General features: G+C 35.1%; 1 protein-coding gene across 1 annotated transcript in view; it reads left to right on the top strand.

Moving 5' to 3' along the window:
• The window catches only part of Ras64B (ras-like protein 2), a 127,754-nt gene extending 104,292 nt beyond the window's left edge, over window positions 1-23,462 (top strand). The window contains exons 5-6 of the mRNA XM_090381411.1: window positions 11,915-12,033; window positions 23,182-23,462. Of these exons, the coding sequence (XP_090237537.1) occupies window positions 11,915-12,033; window positions 23,182-23,257 (195 nt within the window). The 3' untranslated portion in view covers window positions 23,258-23,462. The remainder of the gene's footprint in view (window positions 1-11,914; window positions 12,034-23,181) is intronic.
• Window positions 23,463-25,799: the final 2,337 nt, after the last annotated feature.

The following is a 25,799-nucleotide window of genomic DNA, read 5'->3' as shown; positions in this document are numbered from 1 at the left end:
GCAACAACATCTGGGCACAGTACGAATACTATAAATGTAAGAAAAAGACTGAATTTTAAAATTAAATTAGACGTTTTGAAGCAAATCGATTCTGGTCAGTGACAAGCGGATGTGCGCCATAATTTAGGACTTGCAACTTTAACTGTAAGAACAGTTATAAAAAAATAAAGAATTAATTTTTGCAGCGGGAAAGATAGCTGTTCCACTGCAAGCAACTAGGACTAGGCCGGCTATTAGGATTGAAATGGAAAGACTAATTTTATTGAAGATCCCAATGCAGAATTCAGTTAAGTTAAATATTTAAAAAAAAAAAAAAAAAAAAAAAGAGAGAGAGAGAAAAAGAGATTAGCCAATATGATGGTCTGAAGAAAACTCGCCTAAAAAAAAAAAAAAAAAAAATGTGGAACCATTTAAAACTGGTAAGGGCTGGTAAAATAGATTTAAAATCCAGGGAGTGCAGATCAAGGAGCCGAAACTTTCAAAAAAGAACTTGTTAAAATTATCGAAGAGGGATATTATGTGTTATACTTCTCAACAAGTTTTTAACATAGATGAAGCAGGACTTTTGTGGAAAAGAATGCCTAAAAGAAGTTTCATATTGAAAGAAGAAAAAACATGCCAAGTTTCAAAGCGGCGAAGGATCAGTTGACTTTATTGTTGGGTGGTAACACTGCGGGCCATTTAAAATTAATACCCCTTTTAGTTTATTTGGAAGAGGGCGAAAGTTCAACTCAAAATCCACACATTTTTCATGATTAAATTCATCCATTAATTAAATCAATTAAATTCAGTATTTTAATTGGAATTTTAAGTTTACTTTTGATACGCAAGTAGTTCAACATAATTATACGTATGTAATGCAGAATATTTTATATGTGCAAATATTTGAATATTAAATATTTTGACCGACATTTGTGCATCTTTTCATTACCGTTTATTATTGATTAGGAAATATCCTATGGCACTGACCGCAGCTCACAAATACATATGTTACCTTATGGGAAAGCGGCGCTCGCTTAGTGCGGATTCACTTAGCGCTCTGTTTTTCCGGAACGAATGATCAGCGTTAAGCGGGGGTCACCTGTAATGTTTTTTGATCTTATATGGTATGTCATAATTAAAAATAAAATTTTAAAGATTAAACTATTTCTTTTTCTTCCACCCCAACACAAATGATTGGTAAATAAAAACACCAAGTGCTTGCTGTTTCTGTTTTTACTGCAACTGCTAGACAGCTAAATAGCTTTCAGCAATTGCAGTTCATTATATAAGACTACTGGAAACTTGCCATAGCATCCCAAACAGCATATGTCTCAATGTCCTGTGTCACTTTGTATACCAAGTAAATTTATCAGAAAACTATTTTCCAAAGAATTTTTGAGACGTATGAACAGTGACTATTGCTGTGGATTTCCACAGCTTCAATTCAATGTGGATTTCCACAGCTTCAATGAATACCAAATTCTAAAGACATGTTATGCAATTTATACATTGCATTGGAAGGTGTCCCATAATTGCACTGTACATAATGTAGAATGCAATCAGTAAATTTTATGTGAGCAAATGTATGGTGTAAATTTTTCGGTGTCCATACTTCTCCAGTTATAACACAATCATTGATGAAGATTAGAAGCCATACATGTACGGAAGTAATGTCACTCTAATAATACATATTTTTAATTTTAAAGCATTTGGCAATATTAGTGAATTTGTACTTCATGACTCTTTTACAAATATGTAGGCTATCAGAGCACTCCATTTCGATATTAAAAATACTTTATATAGCTACTTTTATTGCTTTTATAATTTTTAATTAATTAAATACGTGCTGTAGAAAGTATTCACAACAAAATCAATTACATATTTGTAATACTATTTATTAAATGTGATATATTAATGAGAACAAATCTCTTGAGATAGCTGCCTAGTTTTCATACCATCATGAAAAATGCTGAATGTTGTTGATTTTATGGCTTCGATTCTTTGTCTTGCATAACAGTTCCATCAACCAGTAAGATTCATGCTTTGACAGATTGCTTTAATAAATTTTCTTAAATTTGCCAAGCCTCCACTTCTTTCTGAGATGTGAAGATTATAAAAAAGCAGGAGTTCTCTGATTTATGGTCTCAAAATCACCAACATGTAGTTTAGCATTAGTTATCTGAGGAAATTTCAAAACAGTTTACCAAAAATAACATCCCTCTTTATCTATGGCCTTAACAGATTGATTACTTCACATTTATATGTAGCAGTGCAGAAGCACTTTTCTTGTGGAGATAAATGGCTCATTCATTACATATTTGCCTCCCACTGTGAAATTAGACCTTTTTTGGCCCTGTCTTTCTAATCCAGTGATTAGCTTTGGCCCTGCTGTCCCATTTGCACATAAAGCAAGGGAATTTGTATAACCTGATTGTGTTCCAAGATGTATGCCTAGCACCATCAGATCACCACAGACTATTTACTCATGATCATAATATTTCATGTTTTCTAGCAAGAATCTAGCTGCCATAGGTTTCCATAAAGTGCAAGGAATAAACAACAGAATTGAAGACTATGTTCTCATTGTTTAGCAGAGATCCTTTTAAACTTGTCATCAAGCTGTCTGCATAGCTGCCAACTCTCCAGATTTATGGTGGAGAATCAGTCTTTTTTATTCAGCTTGATTCTTCTCCAAAGAGTTTCTGTGTCTTTTTGCTAAAACTGTTTTTCTCTATATTTCTTTTCACAAAAAAAATTAAAACTATGTTAAAACTGGATGTTTTATTTAACTTTGCAAATTAGTAGTAGTAGTAGTAGTAGCGGCATGTGATGCAAGAAAGCAAATGTATGAGCTTATGCAGCATCAGCCAAAAAAAAAAAAAAAAAAATCACACCATTCCCTCCTTAAATTTATTCAACCTATCAACTTCCACAACGACAGATGGAAGTTTGTTCCAGCAATTAACCACCCGCTGGCTAAAGGAAAATTTCCGCACATCTATTCTACATCTGTCTTTTCTTAATTTGAATTTATGCCCCCTTAGATTCGTAATCTGAACAAGTGGAAGGATCCCATCAGATATTCAGCGTGCTCAACCCATTCAAGGCCTTATATACCTCAATCAGATCACCGTGCAGGTGCCTAGTCTCTAGCCACTGCAATTTGCAGAACTTAAGCCTCTCTTGGTAAGAGGATCCCTTCATTCCCCTCACCAATCTTGTTGCCCTTCTCTGTACACGCTCAAGTAAATCTACATCCTTCCTAAAATGAGGCCTCCAGACCTGTACGCAGTACTCAAGCCGTGGCCTGACCATTGCCTTATACAGAGGGATAATCACCTCCTTTTCCCTGCTAGCAAAATTCCTATATATCTGTGGTAGTCTGTGTTGAAAAATAGAAACTCAGTAATAGCATTGTTCTCTGTTGTGCAGTCATTTTATAGTATTTGTGTAGCATGAAGTTAATGTAGCCTTTCAGTAAGTTTCCAAAGAAATATGGTAGAATATTCAGAAAATATACATTCTGTATATGCAATATGTATGCAGAAAAAGGTAACACATTTGTTGCTGTATATACCTTATGCAGATGTGTTTTTTCCACTCTAAATGGCAGGAAATATGATATAATCAGACATTTGCAAACAAATAAACATAGTGATAGTGTGCAGTGCATAGAAAGAAATGCAAAAATAGATGTTGCATTTCATGGTTGAGGTGATGTCATTTGTGCAATATGTTTATTTGCATCTTTTGTCAGGGAACATAATCTTCCTTTAAATTGTGCATGCTGGCACGCTTTTCAGAAATATATTTTCTGATAGTGAAATAGCAAAAAAATACGATTGAAAAAGAACAGAAACAACAGGCATTGTTAGTGAAATCGCACAGATAGGGGAAAGAAGAGGTAGTGATGGTTCTGAAAAATAAGCCATTTTCAGTTGCTGCAGTTGGCATTAATCAAAGTGATTCTACCTATGTCTCATTGTGGTGACCTTTTGTAATATTTAAAAAAAAAAAAAAATCAATTTGAAAGTAGCTGCTGTCAGTGCCAGCATTGGAAGGTGCCTCTACAGGGTACAACACTTTGAGTATTGAACAACCTGAAAGAATGTGGGATTCCTTCAAAAAGCTGTTTGTCACTTAGTTGATAATTTGCCTGTTCTGGTAGGCTAAAAGCTAGAATAGCAAGGGCTCATGGGGTAGAATTTTCCTCAGCATGGTCTGTGCTTGTTTACAGAAAACTGTTTTTATACGGATAGGATACACTTAAATAGAAGGACTGCCAGAGTATATGTTAGTGCTATCAAGGGAATGATAGGCAGGTCAAAAACTGCTAACTTGGGGAGGGATACACTGATGAATTACTTACACTACCTCTGCTTGTGGCTGCTATATTAATAACAGCTGCAAGCAGAGGTGGTGTAAGTAATTCTTTTCACTGATTTTATTGGAACATGTAGAAACTTGGAAAGTAAGGTGTTGGGCATTTCAAAGCCTGCTGAAGGTCCTCATGGAACAAAGAAGTGTACACTAATAACCAATTTGATACTCCTCAAATTCATCAAATTCATAAATAAATTTGAAGTACTGATTAAATCATCAAATGCAGGGATTGTAGAGATATCAGGGATATGGTATCACTCAGACATAGGATATGCAGAATTTGAATATGGGGAATACATGTGCAGAATAGACAGACAGGGGAGGAGGGGGTGCTGTGCTGTTAGTTAAGAAGCATATAAAATCTAAGGAGGCAGTCATCCAGTTGGCATGGCTGACTGGTAACAATGTTAAGTCAGTTTGGTGTGACTTAACATTGGACTTGTTAACATTGGGAAAACAAAAGTAGGAATGTGTTATAGGCCTAATAACTGAATAGTATAACAAACAACTATACAGACAAATAGAGTGGGCCAGTAAATCAGAATGTATTTTATTGGGAGATTTTAACTTTCCAGATGTTAACTGGAAAGTTAAAATTTCTCATTAAAAGTGTTACTGTTGTGTGAAAGAGTCACACAATATTAAAAATTTTATGGATTTATTAGATGACTGTTTTCTGCACCAGCATGTTAGAGAGACAAGAGAAACCAATACTCTTGATTTAGTAATCAGCAGTGACTCTCTATACATTAAGAATCTTCAGATAAAAGAACAACAAGGTGGCAGTGATCATCAGTTTATTGATGTAGGATATACTTTATGATGTAACTACTGTCAGAGCCAAAGGGAAGGACTTTTTCTTTCGTAACAGTGACTGCAGTGGTCTCAGACAGTTTTTAAAATCTATACAGTGTTACCAACTGACTGTGTTACCAACAGCAAATAATGAATGGGAACTATTTGTAGAAGCTAATAGGCATTCTAATGCCAACTAAGAAGAAATACTGCTCAAGGTTTAGACCTGATTAGACCTCATCAGATAACCTGATGAGACTTGTGGCAGAAAATACAAAATTGCATTGGTTGTTTATAAATCATCAAGAGTTACAGAAACCTACAGTAGGTATAAACTAGTTAGCAGTCAAGTCACAAAGCGGGTTAGGCAAGCCAAAGCAGATTACAAGAAGCTTCTGACAAAGAATGCAAAGAAAAGTAACAAAAGCTTCTTTAATTATGTAAACACTGGATGGATAGGTATGAGTCACATTGGACTATCAACTTCCACAACAAAAGATGGCAGTCTGTTCCACCAATCAACTACCCACTGGATAAAGGCAAATTTCTGCACATCTATTCTACGACTGTCTTTCCTCAATTTGAATCTGTGCCCCCTCAGGTTCTTAATCTGAGCAAGAGGAAGAATCCCATCAGCATTCAGCTTGCTCAAGCCATTCAAGGGCTTATACACCTCAATCAGATCACCTCACAGGTGCCTATTCTCCAGGCGCTGCAATTTGCAGAACTTAAGCCTTTCTTGGTAAGAGCACCCCTTTGTTCCCCTCACCAATCTTGTTGCCCTTCTTTGCACTCGTTCTAGCAACTCTACATCCTTCCTAAAATGAGGCCTCCAGACCTGTACACAGTACTCTAGGTGTGGCCTGACCATTGCCTTGTATAACGGGATAATCACCTCCCTCACCTCCCTGTCCCTGCTATCAAAATTCCTATATATCATTGACAAGACTCCATGACCTGCCCTGGCAACCCGTCTGCACTGCTCAGTGAACTTCATATTTGACTGCACAATTACCCCCAGGTCCTTTTCACTTTCCACTTCCCTGAGTGTATTACCACACAGTTGGTACATTTGTCTTCGGTTATTGCTACCCATATGCAGTACTTTGCATTTGTCAATGTTAAACTTCATTTGCCACTTCTCAGCCCATTTGCCCAACTTATTTAGATCCAGTTGGAGTAGCATACTGTCTTTACTGTTGTTAACAATCCTGCCAACCTTTGTATCATCTGCAAACTTGGACTTTAAACCTGATGTACCTTCATCAATATCATTGATAAATATACAAAACAACAATGGGCCTAACACCGAACCCTGGGGAACTCCACTAATAACATTTGTCCACGAAGAGCAGTGTCCACTGATTACCAGTCTCTGTCGTCTCCCACTCAACCATCCCTTTATCCATTGTAGCAACTTACCCTTAATGCCATATCTCTCCAATTTGTACATCACTCTTCCATATGCAACAGTATCAAAAGCTTTCCTGAAATCCAAGTATATGATATCAAAATTATTTTTTGGCATTCAGTTCCTTTGTGACCACATCATAGTATCCAATCAAATTGGTCAGACAAGACCTCCCTTTAACAAACCCATGCTGTGTCTTAACTATTACTGTAGTCTTGTCTAGGTGATCCTGCAATGCTTCTTTAACCAGCAATTCCATTATTTTCCTGGAACACAAGTTAAACTGACAGGTCTATAGTTACTTGTGTCACCTTTTGAACCCCTTTTGTGAATGGTGATACATTTGCACACCTCCAGTCCATGGGGACCTTCCCTGAGTCCAAGGAAGCACTCATAGTTATGGCTAAGGGTTTGCTTACTTCCTTTGCTGCCTCCTTTAATATAACTGGATAGATCCTATCCACCCCAGGTGCCTTTTTTTATTTTTAACTTCAACAATTTCTTCTCCACTTTGCTCTCAGTAATTACAAAATCACTTAGCTCCTTGTTAGAGTTTGATAAACTTCTGGCACTCCCCTCATTGAATAACTCCTCAAGTGTGAATGTAGATGCAAAATACTCATTCAGTTTATCAGCTACATGAGCATGATCATCAATAGTCAAACCCATCTATGTTAAGTGGTCCAATCTTATTTATCCCTTTCCTTCTAGAGTTTACATAAGTAAACTCTTTGCTGTTTTTCTTTGCATCCTTTGCCAAGGATTTCTCATAATCTGCCTTCGCCTGCCTAAACTCCTTTGTGACTTGATTACAGACTAGTTTATATCTGCCATAGGCTTATGTGTCACCTGATACTTTATATGTAATCCATACATTTTTCTTTTCTGCCATGAGCCTCATTAGTTCATCTGATTTCCATTTAGGCCAGGTGCCTCCATAGCTAGGTGGGAAGGAGCAGCAGTGCGTAGCACATGCTTCTTGATTAGACCGGGGTTCGAGCCCGTCACCACCAAATACAGAGGATGCGGAAAGGTCAGGGAATGAACACCGCATATCCCGGAGCAATATGGCCTTAGTTGCTAATGCTCCTAAAAACCAAATAACAAACAAACAAACCATTTAGGCCTAAACCTTGAACTTAAAAACAATTGTATTAATTTACAAAAATTAATAATAATCTTTATCTGCTTATATTGTATTTCTGTGTGAAAAAAAAGCCTGGTTTTAATTCTCTCATGACAGGAAGAATTTGTTTGCTTTCTTTCACATATTGACTGATGTTTTTTCCTTCTTCCACAAACTCTGGTTTCCTAGGAGAATGGGTAAATAGATAGGACAGAATACACACAATTTACCAATGTGTTACACTGATGGTTCATGATGCTGTAAATGCTTTGATTCAAAAACATAATATGAGGTGGAATCAAAAAGTTTTGGGGACTGAACTGTGAAGGTGTATGTACTGTGTAGGACATACACAGATTACAGTGTTTCTGCAACTTTTGGGAACATTTCCTGTAGATTTTATTTGCAATTGTTAATCTTTCCTCTGTCACATTCTGAATAATTTCCTCAGTCATTGCAAATCTATGATCTTTCAAGGTGACTTTAAACAAGCTGAGCAACCACAATGATGGAGTGCCTCACCAGAAATTCTTGAAAAAAGCCTACTGAGTGTTTGGGGGCATTGTCACATTGTGAGCACCAAATCCCTGAAGACTTCTTTTCCAGCCATTTTCTCCAAACATATTAATCACTGTAGTGTTTTGTAGTGTTCATGGTTCATTGTTTGGCCATGTGGGATAAATTCATTGTGACCTGAGTAAATACAATAAGCACAATGATTACATTTGATCAAGATTCTTTTTTTCTTTCTTTTTTTTTTTTTTTTTCTGACATGCGATAACTTTCTTTTCTGTGATCGTCAGTGAGGATGTAAGGTAAACTTTGTTGAAATGTTTCATATTACCAAATCTTATGATAAAATTGATTGATATGTCCCATAAGAAATACCAATTTCTCTAGCAGTTTGGTGATAGTTAAATATCAGTTTCTGCAGATCAGATCATGAACATGATTGACTGAATCATTGTTTTTTTTAAGTTAAAGGGTGGCCAGAGCAAGAATTATCTTTGGTGGGCAAGTGGTCCTCATTAAACTTTGCTAACCACTGAAAGGTCTTTGAGTGACACACAGCATCTTCTCTGAAAGCTGTTATTAACATTTGTAGGTTTCTGTTGTGCTTTTTTCTAATTTGAAAATTTTTTGCAAATTTCTGCTCAGTAAAAATCACTCATTTTAAAATGTGACAAAAAACCTAAAATACCTTATATTCAACTTTCACCGATTCTGACCAACTCTGGATAAACAGGTGATTCATGGATTATTGTCTAGATGGGTCATTTAGTCACAACTCACTAAGACAAATTCAAGATACTGTTGGTCCATGAACGTTTTGATCACAACGTAAAACTGTTTCTGAATGTATAGCTTGTTAAATTTTTCACAGGAACTTTTCATATATCCATCCTGCAACCATTCTTCTTCAGATTAAATTTAGGCACCTTAAGTGTGTTGTCTGAACAACAATATGGATACCATCAACATTTAGCTTACTCGATCCAAAGCCTTAAACATCTCCGTCAGATATCCTTGTATTTAATGTAAACAATGTTGTGTCACTGGGAAGAAACAGATTAAATAAAACAGGTTGAAGTTAAAATTCTGTTTAATAAACTAAAACAAGTAAGATAGGAACAAAATAAAAGTAATAAACACAATAGCTTTCGGACAGGAGACGTCGTTCTTCAGTTTTGACTGTTATAGCAAAAATACAGAATGTCATGTACATGCCGTGGTGGTCATGCGAGGTGAAAACTGCATGCTACAGGTGTAGACAGCAATTAGCTTGTTGGAAGTGGAGGCTTGCAGTTGTATGCTGTGAGCACCGTTTTTCAGCTAGGAGGATGGTTGTCTCAGTGATGGGATGGATGTGACCTCCTCTGTTCTGGTTAAAGGAATCGCTACAACACGAGATGTGGAGCGATTCCAACCAGACACAGCGATGGTAGCGGCGGGATCGGTCAATATTCTTGATGTCGTGCTAGGTAGACCAGAAGTGCCCAGCAATCTCTGAGTGCTCCACGTCCACCGAACAGATAGCTTTCTCATGCTCAGAGACCCAGTTATTGAGTCTTCTGCTAGTTTCCCCAACTTAGCAGCCAGTGCAGTCATGGCAGGAAATATGGTACACTAAGCAACTTTGCAGGGAAGGGGGAATCGGTGTCTTAACCCTCAAAACGAGGGACTGCAATCTTCTGTCTGGAAGTTGCAAGCACTTTATCCTGTGAGCCTGTAAGACCCTAGAAAGTTGACAGGTTTGGGTAGTATTGGATAAAGGCGGTCGAGATGGGGTCATCACTGCATGTGATCCTGTGGTTGGCAATGCGGTCACGGGCCTGTAGTTCACACATATCTAGGGCACTGGTAGGGTAGCCGCAGTTTGCCAAATCTGCCTTCACCTTAACAATCTCAGTGCGCATCTCATCCACAGAACTGGAGTGGGTCCAGGCGCAGGTTAGTAGGGCTCATGCTGTGCCGAGAAGATGGCTGCGTGCATGTGCTGACCAGTAGTCGGTGAATTGGCCAACACACATTGGCTTGCGATAGACTGATGTCTCTAAACATGTACCCTCATGCCAAACAAGGGTATCCAAGAAAGGAAGGGTGTTGACTATGACTCCAGTTCAATGGTGAATTGAATGAAGGGTGACTCAAAAGTCAGTCGCCCGACTCCCAGGGAATGACCACAAACATTCTGTACTTTTGCAATAACAGTCACAACTGAAGAAGAACGTCCTCCGTCCAAAAGCTATTATGTTTATTACTTTTATTTTATTCCTATTTTACTTATTTCAGTTTATTAAACAGTGTTTTAATTTCAACATGTTTTATTTAATCCGTTTCTTTCCAGTGACACTACATTGTTTACATTAAATATGAATCCTGGGAACATAGGCCTATTTTCTCTTAGATATCCTTGTAGGTACCTATCATTTGTAGAAATGAAGCCTTTCTTGGTAAGAGCACCCTTTGTTTACCTCACTAAACCTGTATGACACTCAAAATGTGGCCAAAAACAAGGAAGGGAGTATATTAGAGTTTTGTAAATTATCTGTATATTAGATAGCAGTATTGCCAAACTTTTGCAGGGACTGCCTAATAACAATAAATGAAATAAAATAATTACATATTTTACTCACTGTATTTAAATTTTTCATCCATTATATCTGATTAGCACCATCTCTCCGATAACCTTACAGTGTCTTCATTTGTTGATCTAACCAGCACTTCAAATTAATCAAATTTGTTTACAAAATTTTACAAATCATAACATCATGCAAGTATATATGCACTTGTTCCTGCTCTTAGTAATCTTAAGTAACATAGCCATTGTATTTGTTTGTCACATTAGTACCCCAGCAAGCTTTGTAATCTCCAACAAATTGTTCTACAGGTTGGCATTTTAATAATTCCTCATTGGGATATTCAGCCAAGTAAAAATAAGAAAAATTCATATCTCTTTCAGGTGAAATTTTAGCACTGCTCTTGACAGCCAGGTCTTGATAGCAGAGCCATTGTTAAAAACTTGCCCTAATGAATCCTTGAAACAGTCATAATCAGTTGGTGGTATCTTACAAATAATCAGAAGAGATAGAAAAATCCTAGTTTTAAAAGCTTAATTTGGTTACTAAAATTTAATTTCATATCTAAGGTCTGAATTAAAAATAAAAAATAAAATCTGTTTTGCATTTTTCAGATAAAAAGTAAGTCTCATGCTTTCTGAAAGTCAAAAGTTGACAACTATGCTTACAGGACTGCACAATATTAATCCTAAGTTATGATCACTGTAGGGAATCTTGAAAAGATTCCCTATGAATTGCCTGCATAGGGAATCTTTTCAAGATTCCCTACGCAGGCAATTTCATATACTAAATAAATTAAAAACACAAAACAGTCTCAAGCAAAAAGGGACCTAACCTTCTATGTGCATTGAGGGTTGCAGAATAAGCACAGATTTTAGTTCACTATAAAAGGAATCATTATTAACTCCTTTTCAAGCAACAGGTTGAGAAATGTTACTATATTGTATGATAATACTGATAGAATGAAGTATAGATTTATATGTGATATGCACCAGTGATGGTAAAAAAAGCAAGTGTCACTTGAAAACAAAAGAATGTTCCAATTCAAAATATATATCCAAAAATTTGATTTTGTATATAAATTAGTCAGTGAATAATATGCAAAAGTTTCATTTTAATTTTACCTTTTTTTCATAGGTATCAGCAACAGAAGCTCAACAGTTAACACAGCAGTTGAAAATACCCTACTTAGAATGTAGTGCAAAGCTGAGACAAAATGTAGATGCTGCTTTCCATGACTTAGTACGCTTAGTGAGGTAAAGACATGAAATATTCATTGTCAAGTTTGCTCAAATAAAACAGAATATTGGACAGGAAGCCTTGGTTTGGACTACATTGGCAATGTAGCATGTAGAACAGGTTATGTGCAGCATGTTTACTTTGTAAAACAGTATACATGATGAATTTATCCAAATCATTGTGGTATGCTAAGTATAGTTACAGAAATAACTCTAGACAGAATTCTTTGTTGCATGCAAGTTGTTTACAAAGGATATTGTCTGATGTGATGAACTATAAAGTGATATGACTTAATTATCATAGCTGCCAACTCTCCAGATTTACGAGAGAATCCACCTTGTTTTTAGCCCCTGTTCTCTGTCCCACCATAGTAAATGTCATTTTCCTGTCTTTTTTTGCAAAAACATTGGTAAAATTATATTATATTCAGAATTTAACAAAAATAAAAAAATTCTGTGAATTTCTTATTTTCATTAAAGAATTGGCTAGGTTTAGAAGAGATATACACAAGCTTTTCCATATATTGTAAAATTTGGAAAAAGTAACACATTTGCTTTGGGTACTTTATGTAGGTATGATTTTTGTAAGCAGGTGGGAAGAAATGCAATATAATCAGACATTTGCATCATATCATTTATCACAGAACATAATCTTCACTGAATTTTGCTAATCATGCAGACATGTTGTTCAGAAATGTTTCTCAATGTGAAATGGCAAAAAAATTACAGTTCTGGAAGAACAAAAAGCAGGTTGTTGTTATTTGGTTTTTAGGAGCATTAACAACTAAGGCCATATTGCTCCGGGGATATGCGGTGGTCATTCCCTGACCTTTCCGCATCCTCCGTATTTGGTGGGCACGGGCTCGAATCCCGGTCTAATCAAGAAGTGTGTGCTACTCACTGCCACTCCTGGCCACCTGGCTACAGAGGTGCCCAAAAAGCAGGTATTGATAGTGAAATTGCACAGAAGAGGTAAAAGAAGAGGTAGTGATAACTTTGAAAAATGTGCTATTTTCAGTTTTTGCAAATGGCAATAATCAAAGCATTGGAAGGTGACTCTGTGGGGTAAAACATTGGACATCTTCTGAATAGCTTGAGCGAATTTGGGATTACTATTAAAAAAACTGTATTGTTGATATTACAGCTACCATAACATTCCTGTTATGGTAGCTGTAAAAACTGGAGTAAGGGGAGATCGAGCACTGGGTTGTAATAGGCCATCCTTTTCATCTCATTAATTGTAGTGATGAAAAGAGGACTGCATGCCTTCCTGTGAAAGTGGATGAATATTGAAAATTTTTCTACTGTGTAGAAGTACTAAAAGGAAAGGTAGATGTAAACAGCTGCAATTAATGCATACCACTGAAGTAAAAAAAAAAAAAAAAAAAGATTTTGAAGCATGTTAGTACATGTTAGCTGTTGTGGAAATATGTTAACTAGATAGGTGGAAGAGGGGAAATCTCTGATAAGTGTATTTAAAGAAGTAGTGAAAACAGCTAAGTAAAGATTCGTGCAGTATGCTAAGTATAATTATAGTATGAGCACCCCTCAGAGTTACCAAATTAAAAATTACAATGATCACTAGTGAGTTGCACTGACTAATGTTCAAATACAGTTATAAAATGATCTAAAACAAGTTTTGAAAGAAGACAAATTAATGAACTTCCAAAGAAAATGAATATCCTAATTGCAAAACTTCTGTTATGAGTAATCCTAAACAGGCTGAGCAAGCTGATACTGCTAGGCATTTTTACCTTACTCATGTGGAAAGTATTTATTTTCCTTATTCTGGCTGTAATAAAGCAATTTTATTGTTTCATTTAAATGGTAATTCCAATGTATCACTCATCTATGGTCATCACTCCTAGATGTGTTGAAGAATATGTGGTGTGCAAACTTCTAATATCAACAGTTTTTAAATCTTCCACCTACATTTTGGAAATAGATTTAACAAACTAAACATTAAAAAAAAAGATTGTCTTAATTGTAGGCATTTCTACTACCAAGTTCATGGAGAGTCTAAAACAAGAGAAGATTTTGTTATTTGTGGAAGTATTTTATTGCTTAAGATAATTATGTGATGCACAAGTTCCCATTGAAAACTGATGATTTTATAAAAGCCATGGTAGCACAAATTTCATCAATTTGGCAGTATATCATTTTCAAATTTCAAACGTTTTGTGGACAAGTTTCTGGTACTTCTTGATATCATTGAAGATAAAGAATTACATGAAGAAATATAGTGGTTTTGCCACTTGTCACTCATTTGGAGAGGTTTAGGTTAGAATTCTGTCGACAACTGGAGGAATTTCTAGTCTTTTTCAGTCAAGGCTGTAATAAGTTGATCTCAGGCAGGGAGAGTAGAGTTTCCAGGTTTGAAAGGCTGGAATAATTCAGTTTTTTTCAGCTAATGTTTGAAAGCATACTTTTATTGCTAAACAATCCTTTGGCTGTATTTTAATACAAAATGCATATGTTATCGGTGAAAGAGTCTGGACTTTAAAAAAACATCAAACCTATTATTCTTTTGGAAAATCTCTTGTGTGCATACATATCACACACATACACATTTTCCATCACACACATTTATTTTCAAAGAAAATAAATGTGTGTGATGGAAAATTTCTTGCGTGCGTACACCCCCCCCCACACACACTTGTACAGACATAATAGGTGATGGAGCACTATGGTCTGTTACCAATTGTCTAAAATACAACTGTCAGTTTTAGCTTGGAGAACCTGCCATAAGTTATTTTGAAAGAAGAAAGAAAGAATTAATGTACTGTGGTCCTTCATTAAGGAACTGACAAGTGTGCAAGGAAGCTTGAAATATAATAAATTACTTAAGTCAAGTGACATTTTCATAGTATGTTAAGTCATCTTTAGCATTTTAATAATTCCTCTTAGCAGTGCTGAGTGTGAGATTATTCAACCAGGTACTAAAAATTTTGCCTTCATCTTACTACCCCCTCTCACAGCCTTGTACATAGCTGCCAACTCAGTGGGTTTACAACAGAAAATCTGTCTTTTGATCTATATTAAGTTCCCTCTTCATCTCATCGTCATAACCTAATTTTTCCCCATCTTTTTCCAATAACACAGTTTTTCTCCATCTTTTTCCAATAACACAGTTTTTCTCCATTTTTTTCATTCCACAGAAAAAAGCAAACTACAAAACTAAAATCAGAAATTAATTTCTTATTTTCATTAACAAATATAACTGTAATAAACACCTGAGAATAGTTTGCCATAACTGTTCAGTTAGCTCTAAAATATATATATATATACCTAATTAATATCATTAAAAATTCATTTTCAAAGAAAATAAATGTGTGTGATGCAAACTCCTCTAATTCAAGTTACTGATGGTCTAGAATAGAAACAATGTGCATACAAAGTGATGCAGTTCCTCTAAGAGAAGATTTGTTGGTGAGACCGAGGTTATTTGGAACTCGAATTGCCAAATGTTGCAAACATGTGGAAAAGAAAAATACTAGCATAATTTGTGGTAATTAAATACACTTATGAATGCTCCTATGCTTTTAATTTAAAAATATTCTAAAATAACCAAAAAGTTAAACTATGTATCTTTAAATTAATTATTTAATGGAAAATCTAATGATAGGACAATAAATACAAATATGGGATGGGATACAGATACATTATGGATGCATCTATTCTGCAACATAATATAAAATTATAAAAATATTTAAAAAACCTTTTTTCAACTAAAGGATTAAAATCAGTATCTATTTTAATTACAAGAGAATTTTTAGAGTTAGGGTTACTCTTTCTCTAATTGACCAATCAGGGGTCAGTTGCCTTTTCATGATGCCATCTCACTTCTCTTTGTTTCCTGGACTTTCTGATCAATGAGAGGAGTAGCTCATGTAAACAAGGGAATGGCAGAAGTTGAAGAAGGTAATGCTGTTAATAAAGGTAATAGAGTAGAATCTTGGTAATGCAAACACTTTTTATATAAAATTCTCATTTATACAAAACACATATCATTCCTGTGCTAAATAAGGTTTTCTATACAGAAAAATTCTGTTAAAATGAAATTTGTGGGGGTGCAAAAATCATTTTGTTGTGCTGAAAATTATTTCAAAGAAAACAGTATTTGTTCAAATAAATTCTGCTGCACTTTTGTAGAAGTAGTAATTTCTGATTTATTTTTCTTAAATAGTGACTATAAAATTAGGAATAAATAAGATGAAATTTGTATACAAAATAAAAATATTTTATTCAGACCATGTCAATTTGAAAGAATATTATATTTATAAGAAATACACATTCAGAAAAGCAGTTACAGTACATGTAATGATGTGCTGTTACTTTTCACATATTAATGTATAAATTTTGTTTTTAATAGTGAAAACTTTTTTTCTCAGTATTAATGAGAATTCAACTTTACATTTACATTTCCCACATTCAGAAATATGGGAAACGTAATAGATAATTAGGTGTAATATGAAATTTTTCTGCTACATTTTTTAAAACTTCATATTTTGCTTCAAGAAAATGCTCCCATAGCTGTATTTACAACATGGGCTTATACAATGACAGTCATAATTTTTTTGAAAAGGTTCCTTTCTTTTTAAACCAGTACGTTTTAGGCATAATGGGCTTTGAAAATAGTTCAGTGTGCTCAATTTTGTTCAGACAATACTGACAAAGCATTAATAATAAAAGAAGTTGGCCAAGACCTAGAAATATTTTTATCATATTGAAAATTCCATTAAAACAGTATTTCAGTGTAATGGGATTTTATAGTATAACATATTCGTTTATTACGAAATTTGGTTAATATATGTTATGAAGTCTGTTTTTTTTTTTTTTTCCCCCATGAGAAATAAATTATTTTGTATGGTTAATGCAAAGCTTGATACAGTCTTGATTAAAGTTTAATTTATTCTTCCCCATCCACAAATACACTTACAAAACATATGCTTACATGGAGTCCTGCAATAGTAGAAAATTAAGGGAAGAAAGCATTATTATTCTGTTATGCTGCAGGACAGATGGTAGTACAAAACTAAACCCACTTGTGATTGGAAAATTTTCCAATCCAAGATGTTTTAAAGTAGTTAACCAGCTTCCATGTGATTAGAGATTAATAGGACTGTGGCTTGCAGTCAAAATTTTTCAGTCTTTATTATTATGAGTAGATAGAAGAATGGCTTCAGAAAATGGGAACATTTTGCCAATGCATTCTATTGAGACTAAAACGGAAGAATTTTTTTTCCAGTACTACTAGTTTCTTGAACAAACTATCAAGAAACTATTTATAACCTCCAGAGAGCTTATAAAGCCTTCCTGATAAGGTTCTTGATATTCAACATAGAGGGGGAGAACAGTATTTCAGCCAAAGTGGATGCTTTCATAATGCTATTCTTTGCAGATAATGGTTTTGTAGCTGACTGGGCTAGCCAGGTGGGTAAAGTGCCTGCCTGGCAACCTAAAGGTCGCAGGTTCGAACCCTGCCTTGGGCTTGGATTAGAGTAAAATGCAAAAACGTTGGGAGGTGCATTATGGCCACAGAAGCCGATGCGCCAATAACTAACAAAAAAATAAATAATAAATAATAATGGTTTTGTATTTCATCAACAGCTTTGGTGAAAATATTGAAAATAGTCCTGCAAGTGAATGTGATAAGATGGAATGTGGAATAGATGGAACTCTGAAGGAACATTTGGATTTTGTTGGAGAATTGGAGATCAGGGAGGATGATAATGATGATGTTATTACTCTAGCAATACTAACATTAGAATTGCTCCTGACCATCAAGCAAAATGAAGTTTTTGTTATTAGTGATTACAGTTAAATTGTCTGTGCTGTACTTTTAGCATTAGCATTAGTAGAAGCATTTGATGCAAGAAAGCAAGCTTATGCAGCATCAGCCAAAAAAAAAAAAAAAACCACTTCCACTTCACCCCTCTGTTCGTTCAAAATACCTGTCCAGCTGAGCCTTAAACTTATTTAGGCTATCAACTTCCACAACAAGGACTGGAAGTCTGTTCCACCAACGAACCACCCGCTGGCTAAAGGCAAATTTCTGCAAGTCTAACCTACATCTGTCTTTCCTCAATTTGAATTTATGCCCTCTCAGGTGATTATTCTGAGCGAGAGGAAGAATCCCATCAGCATTGAGCATGCTCAAACCATTCAAGGCTTTATACACCTCTATCAGATCACCTCGCTGGTGCCTAGTCTCCAGACACTGTAATTTGCAAAACTTAAGCCTTTCTTCGTAAGAGCACCCCTTTGTTCCATTCACTAATCTTGTTGCCCTTCTCTGTACTCGTTCCAGCAGCTCTACATCCTTCTTGAAATGAGGCCTCCAGACCTGTATACAGTACTCTAGGTGTGGCCTGACCATTGCCTTATACAAGGGAATAATCACCTCCTTATCCCTGCTAGAAAAATTCCTATATATCATTGACAATACACCATGAGCTACTCTTGCAGCCCGTCTGCACTGCTCAGAGAACTTCATATCTGCCTGCACAACCACACCCAGGTCCCTTTCATTCTCTACCACTGTCAGTGTAGTACCACAGAGTTGATACGTAGCTCTGGGGTTGCTGTTTCCCATGTGTAGTACTTTACATTTGTCAATGTTAAACTTCATTTGCCACCTCTCAGCCCATCTGCTCAACCTTTCCAGATCCTGTTGCAGCAGCATAGTGTCAGTAGTGTCCTTGACAACCCTGCCTACCTTTGTATCGTCTGCAAACTTCGACATTAAGCTTGATATACCCTCATCAATATCATTTATGAATACAGAAAACAATAATGGACCCAACACTGAGCCCTGAGGGACTCGACTAATAACATTAGTCCACGACGAGCAGTGTCCATTGATTACCACTCTCTGTCTTCTCCCTTTCAGCCACCCCTTTATCCACAGCAGCAATTTGCCTCCAATGTCACACTGCTCCAATTTGTGCAGCAGTTTTCCATGTGCAACAGTATCAAAAGCCTTTCTAAGATCCAAGTATATGATATCAAAGTTATTCCCTGCATCCAGTTCCTTTGTGACTGCATCATAGTATCCAATCAAATTGGTCAGGCAAGACTTCCCCTTAACAAAACCATGCTGTGTCCGAGCTATAGCTGAAGTCTTGTCTAAATGATCCTGCAGTGCTTCTTTAACTAGTGCCTCCATTAATTTCCCTGGAACAGAAGTCAAACTCACAGGTCTATAATTATTTGTGTCAGCCTTTGATCCTCCTTTGTGAATTGGGGTCACATTTGCACATCTCCAGTCTGTGGGTACCTCCCCTGAGTCCAAGGAAGCTCTCATAATTATGGCTAAGGGTTTGCTTACTTCCTTTGCTGCCTCCTTTAATATAACTGGATAGATCCCATCCACCCCGGGTGCCTTTCTTGTGTTTATCTTCAACAATTTCTCCTCCACTTTACTCTCAGTTATTACAAGATTCTCTAGCTTACTGCTAGAGTTGAATACACCTCTGGCTTTCCCCTCGCTAAATAACTCCTCATGTGTGAATGTCGATGCAAAATATTCATTTAGTTTGTTAGCTACCTGAGCAGGATCCTCAACAGTTGACCCATCGATATCAAGTGGACCAATCTGATTCATCCCCTTCCTTCTAGAGTTTACATAAGTAAAGAACTCTTTGCTGTTTTTCTTTGCATCCCTTGCCAAAGATTTCTCGTAATCTGCCTTCGCCTGCCTAACCTCCTTTGTAACTTGGTTACAGATCAACTTGTATCTATCATAGGCTTCTGTGTCATGTGTTAATTTGTATGTATCCCATGCATGTTTCTTCTCTGCCATATGCCTCATCAGTTCATCTGTCATCCATTTAGGCCTAAACCTTGAACAATATTTCTTAGTTGGTATGTAAAGCCTAGTAGCTTCCAAGATAAGTTCTTTGAATGCTTCCCATTTTGCATTTGCTGTTGGTAACATCATCAGTTGGTCCCACTGTATAGAATTTAAGTACTGTCTCAGTCCATCGTAGTCACCTTTACGAAAGCAATAACCCTTCCCTTTACCCCTAATGGTAGTTACCTCTTTGAGTAAATCCGACTTCAGCACACTGTGATCACTGCCACCTAGTGGTTCATTTATCTGCAGATTCTTAATGCATGAAGAATCACTGCTGATAATCAAATCAAGAGTATTCCTCCCTCTAGTTGCCTCCCGAACATGCTGATGTAGAAAACAATCATCCCATAAATCCACAAAAGCCTTGCTAGTGTGTGAGTGACCAGCCCCCAAATTCCAGTCAATATCTGGGAAATTAAAATCTCCCATTATAAGACTCTCTGATTTACTGGCCCACTCTATTTCCCTGTACAGTTTCTTATTACTTAAATACATGTAAGACATAAACCAAACAAATGTAATTGAATTCTTTCTTTAAATTAATAAAATTTATTAGTTTTTGGTTTTCCTCTTACCTTTAATATTAATACAGTGATTCTGCTTTTACTAGTCTGTGATACTAATTGTATATTTTCATTTCAATTATGTTGTTTCTTTTCTCATGACTTATAAATAAAAGAAATTATAAACTATAAATAATAATTCTTAATTATTGTTAGCCAGAGCTTAAGCTAATATGAACATGTATGTACTATTGAAGATGGTCAAGGTTTGATATTTTTGCTGGGCCTCGTTATTACAAAACCTGAAAATTTAAGTCCCTTGTGCTTCAAAAGAACAGTGCCTACAGAAAGGGTTGCAGCAGAAACTAAATGTTTTGTGATAGAGAATGAAGATAATTTTTTAGAGATGGTTTGTTAATTAATCTGTCTGCTCTCTTGAATAGAGCCTAGAATTTTGAGAGAAAACATTTGGGGATGCCCGTTCACCACCAAATACGGAGGGTGCGGAAAGGTCAGGGAATGACCACCGCATATCCCAGAGCAATATGGCCTTAGTTGCTAATGCTCCTAAAAAAAACAACAAAAAAAAAAAAAAAAAAAAAAGCATTTGGGGATGCTATCCCAGATGTGGGAATAGTATTCCATGGTATGCTAGATTTGAGTTTTGCACATAGTCATTAGCACTGTTCAGAAGAAAACGTAATGCTGAGAGGGGGGAAAATTTATTGTTTTTGATGTGAAAACATCTTTGCTGGCACATACTAAATTTCAGACTGAAGTAAAACCAATTTGTCACGAAAATGATGCAAATTACGTCACTTCCTAAATGATGCCAGTGCAGTCACTAATGTTGATTCTTGATGTGAAAATATCTTTGGCTGAAATTTAGTAGGTGCCAACGGCACCTACTAAATTTTGCCCTGACAGTCAGTTTTCGGCCCATTGGCGAAAATGCAAAACACTAATTACGTCTAATGATGCTAAGCAGTCACTAACATTGATTCAGTAGAGTAAGTAGCGGTATGAGCATAAAACGTTACATCGCTATTTTGGACTGAAGTAAAACCGATTAATGGTGTAAGTTGAATGAACATATACATCACTTAGGAAGTAGCAGGTGTGAGCTTATGCTCATGCTGGCTACTTCCTAAATGATGCTAACTCAGTCACTAACGTTGATTCAGTAGAGTAAGTAGCGGGTGTGAGCATAAAATGTTACATTGTTCATAATTTCAATCCGATTTTAAAACAGTTCTGATTTTCTTGAAAGATGTTTTTACGTAAAACATCTTTTGTGCTTACAGGGTACACACACACTTTTTTATTTGGAAGTTTTTGATGTACTTATAATAATATCCATATAGTGTAAGGAAGCCAAAGGCTTTTGCTGCAGTGACCAAAAAAAAAAAAAAGGAGATAAGAAAATAAAAATTATTTGTTTCCCTCCTCACGTAGGGTTGACCTTTGAATTTGTTCAAACTGTTGGCCTCAACTATCTGTGAAAGAAACCTTTTCCAGCAATCAGTGACTCACAGGCTAAAAGTTTGATCCCTACTAGAGATATGTGACCTTTTCTAGAAATTCCTGTCATTAAAGATAAGCACACAAGCAGTATACCCTTCTTTTTTTGTGAGAAATAAGACATGATTGAATTTGAGAAGCATTTGGAGTTAACTGAGTTTTCTTTGCCCCATTAGAGATTATCTGGGGATGCTTTTAAAGAATTGGTAGTGGATATTCTTTCAGTGGAAAGTCATTAATATACAATAGAGAAAAAGAGCTAAAACCTGGGGAACACCAGCATTAAGAGAAATTAGAAGATAGATGGCATCACCTGCTCACTGGAGGCGATGCCACCTACCATTGCCTGCAACGAGTGGTTAGGCAGTTGGCAATCCATAAGAGAGGAGCTTGCTTAGAAGACCTTTATGCTAAATATAATCAAAAGCCTTAAAAATGTCAAGTGCAATTGCTTGAGCAATTGTTTCATCAAAGTTTTTACCTTTGAATTTGTCCAAAGGTAAAAAAAATAACATAACTGTCAAAAAACTAACATAAGCCAGTGTATCACTAGTGGATCAACACTGATGGAATCCATATTGGTGATCATTGATCAGATGGAAGGTTTTGAGATAGTTTAGGAATTGGCATTTAATGGGGTTTTTTTTAAATTGTTTTATTTAAGTGCAAATGAGCCAAAAGTATTTACTGCATTTTGTTAACTTGGTGCTGATTATTTTGAGAAAAGATTTTTAGTTGCCTAATATCATTTCTGTGGAGGATAGCTGTTATCTGAAAGGTGTCCACTTTCTGTTTTAAGTATTGTTTGGATCAAAACTGTAGATTAGACAGCAGACTGGGACTTTACTAATTTCGAGAAATACTGCAGATCAAACAGCATGGAGCAATTAACATCCTATAAGTGAAAGGTGGTGGAGCAGATGCTTCTTTAGTAGTAATAAATAAGTATAAATGGTCTCTCTGAACTTTTATTCAACAGAACTGTTTATAATTTGTATTGTTTGCAATTTGAATCTTTATTCAAATTAATACCCAAATAAAAATTATATAATGTGCATTTTATTTTTAATTACTAAAGTATGGAAATATGCTTGAAGGTTGCATTTAGTTTTTCAGCATTTTTCTTGTATTTTGGGAAATTCTTGAGGGTTGATCTTGTAGTCTAAGTTGCCTGATATTTGTGAAAATGCAGTATATTTTTTAAAAAAATGTCATTAAATGTTTGGTTATTATTTAATCTTATCTAATAAACAGATTCTTAAATTTTTATTTATTTATTTTTAGAAAGTTTCAAGCAGCTGAAAGACCACCAATTAAGCCTTCCAAACCTAAGCCAAAGAGAAAGTGTAATATTCTTTAAATCCTTAAGTTGTTAGGAATACATTTACAAAAAATGAAAAAAATAATTATAAGATTTTTACTTTTATTTTTTTTTGTAAGAGAATTGTTTAAGTAGAAAACAAAATGGTGCTGCTGCAATCATGGCTGTCAGCTCACAGAGAACTTCAAATGGAGTCACAAAGAAGTAATCTCTGTAAGAATAGCTACTTAATAGTAATTTGAATTACTATTAAATCTGTTGCACATCTTGTGCTTTAAATTGTTCTGTCAAGTGAACAGTATAAGGAAGAAATATAGTATACAGATTATCTTATGTTGAATCATGTTCCAGAACTGAATGTTTTTGTACAGGCTCTGTGTAATAGCTATATATATTTTGAATAGTTATTGACTGTTAGTCATTTATTTGGTGTTTAGTTCTGAAAATATGCATTTTTATTGCTGATTTGTAAAATAAATTGAGTATATTAGTTGTAAAATATTCTTAATTTGGTCTTAAAGGAATTTATAACATTTTTGTATGTATATGCATCATGTTTGTGTACTGTATGTTTGTGTTTGTGTGCATGCCATGTATTCAGTGAAGGAAGCAAATGAGATGCTCCAGTTCATTTCTTGTCACCATTGTGTGCCTAGCATAACCAGTAAGTTGGCAGAATTCTTTTTGTGATGTTAATATGCACATTTTTCCCATATTGAAAGTATGTAGCGTGGAATTGAATATATTCCTCTGTTTACAGTGTTTTAAAATTAACTATTACCTAAGTCCATTTTTTTCAAGATTAAAATTTCATGAAGTTAAAATGTATTAAGACCTCCCTTTAAATGATCCTGAATTTATGATCCTGAATATATTCATGAGCAGATCTGCAAATAGCAAAGTTTAAATACCTATGGGGAAAAGGGACATTGTATTCTTGGCTTATTAGTATTTTCATATAAAGTATAATTTAGTACTGTAATAATGTACAGTATTTTATATATATTGATTAGTCATTGATTCTGCCAGGTGTACATAGTAGAAATGTAGATTTTTTTTTTTTTTTATTGTAGAGTTTATGGTGTAAGTTAACTTAATGCTTTGAAAACTGTTAACAATAAAGTTCAAAACACTCCCTTGGCAGCATGAAAATCGCTGTTCAAAATTTTGGTCACTAGGCTTGGGGCAAAACTATGTGTGTATAAATACAAGTTAAATATGTAAAGAAAGGTAAAGGCCTTACCAAGTATATGACGACATTGAACCATTGTCATATTTTGCCTGCTGTTAATCTTACTTTTTTTTTTTATGACAGATAAACAATTAGATTGTTATCTGCCACCTACCAGACAATCTTAGTTTCAGGCCTGCACTTTCAAATCTAACATTAGATATGGAAATATCTATATGGATTCAATGCAAATAGATTTTGCATTGAATTAATTAGCATGTAAGCTGCCCTGCCAATGGAAACTGATTTATTTCTAGGTGCTTTCTGGCTAATGAACATAACTGGTAAAGTTTCTTGTGGGTGTATGTAAACAACAATTGCTAGACAATTTTAATTTCAGTAAACTCCCCTCACCCAAAATGAGTGAAGTATTATCAGAGAACCATGAAGAGTTAGGTCAGCTGCCTACAGTTTGCATTACAGTGTCTTAAAAACTTGAACATAATTAGCAAGTCAGCAAATGAAAAAAACTGTGAATCGTAAGGTCTTCCTGTATATAGTGTTTCTAAAGCTCATTCAAAATTTTGGGACTTTTTATTTTGTACCCTAGAATTGTCCAAAATTTTTATTATTATATACAATTATATCTATTGTTATTAAGAATCTCCCTTATGCTTTAATAGTTATAGAGCTATGGGTAATGAAGTTTTAAAAAATAGCTTCTAGAATTTTGAATGGTAAAAATAATCAAATAAATATGAATAGCAGACATGTACCTAGCATGAATTTTACTGGATACTTTTTTATTTATTCTTATTTTATTTATTATTTTTACCATTCAGAATTCTATAAGCTATTTTTCAAAATTCAGTCAGCCAGAGCTCCATAACTCTTCAGAATCAGAGACATGTTTACATGACTTTCTTCCCCCCCCCCATATTTTGGACAATAAAATATGCCTCAGAATTTTTTGCACATACTTTTAAAACATCTTGTATAAATATCTGTTAATTAATAAATGCATGCATAGTTACCCTGTTTAATAATTTAGCATAATTTTATAATTAATAATTTTAAATATCAAATTTTTTCTTATTCCTAATATGCAAGCTGATTTGCCTGAACTGTAAGTTCTATTACTAGAAGTCTGCCCTGTACCATAGCCTCTGGTGCCAGAGACTATCCTAAATTGCATTGTGTGATAATATTATTTAATCATTCCAATAAGTCACCACTAAAAAGATGATACAAAGACAGATAAATGTTCCCATGTTCCAATTTCATTTCAAAATGAAGCTCTCTAAATGCATTTCAGAAATGCTGATTCAGCTTATATGCACTGATACTTTTCCAAAATTTTCCACTGAAACCACATCCCTCAGGTCTGAGTGAAATTAGCACTGAAATTCT

This window comes from Mastigoproctus giganteus, chromosome 9, assembly GCF_048544385.1.
Source record: "Mastigoproctus giganteus isolate SK-2022 chromosome 9, ASM4854438v1, whole genome shotgun sequence".
NCBI classification, from domain to species: Eukaryota; Metazoa; Arthropoda; class Arachnida; order Uropygi; family Thelyphonidae; genus Mastigoproctus; species Mastigoproctus giganteus.
The sequence above is the reverse complement of the archived record's forward strand: the minus strand, read 5'-3'. Positions and strand labels throughout refer to the sequence as shown.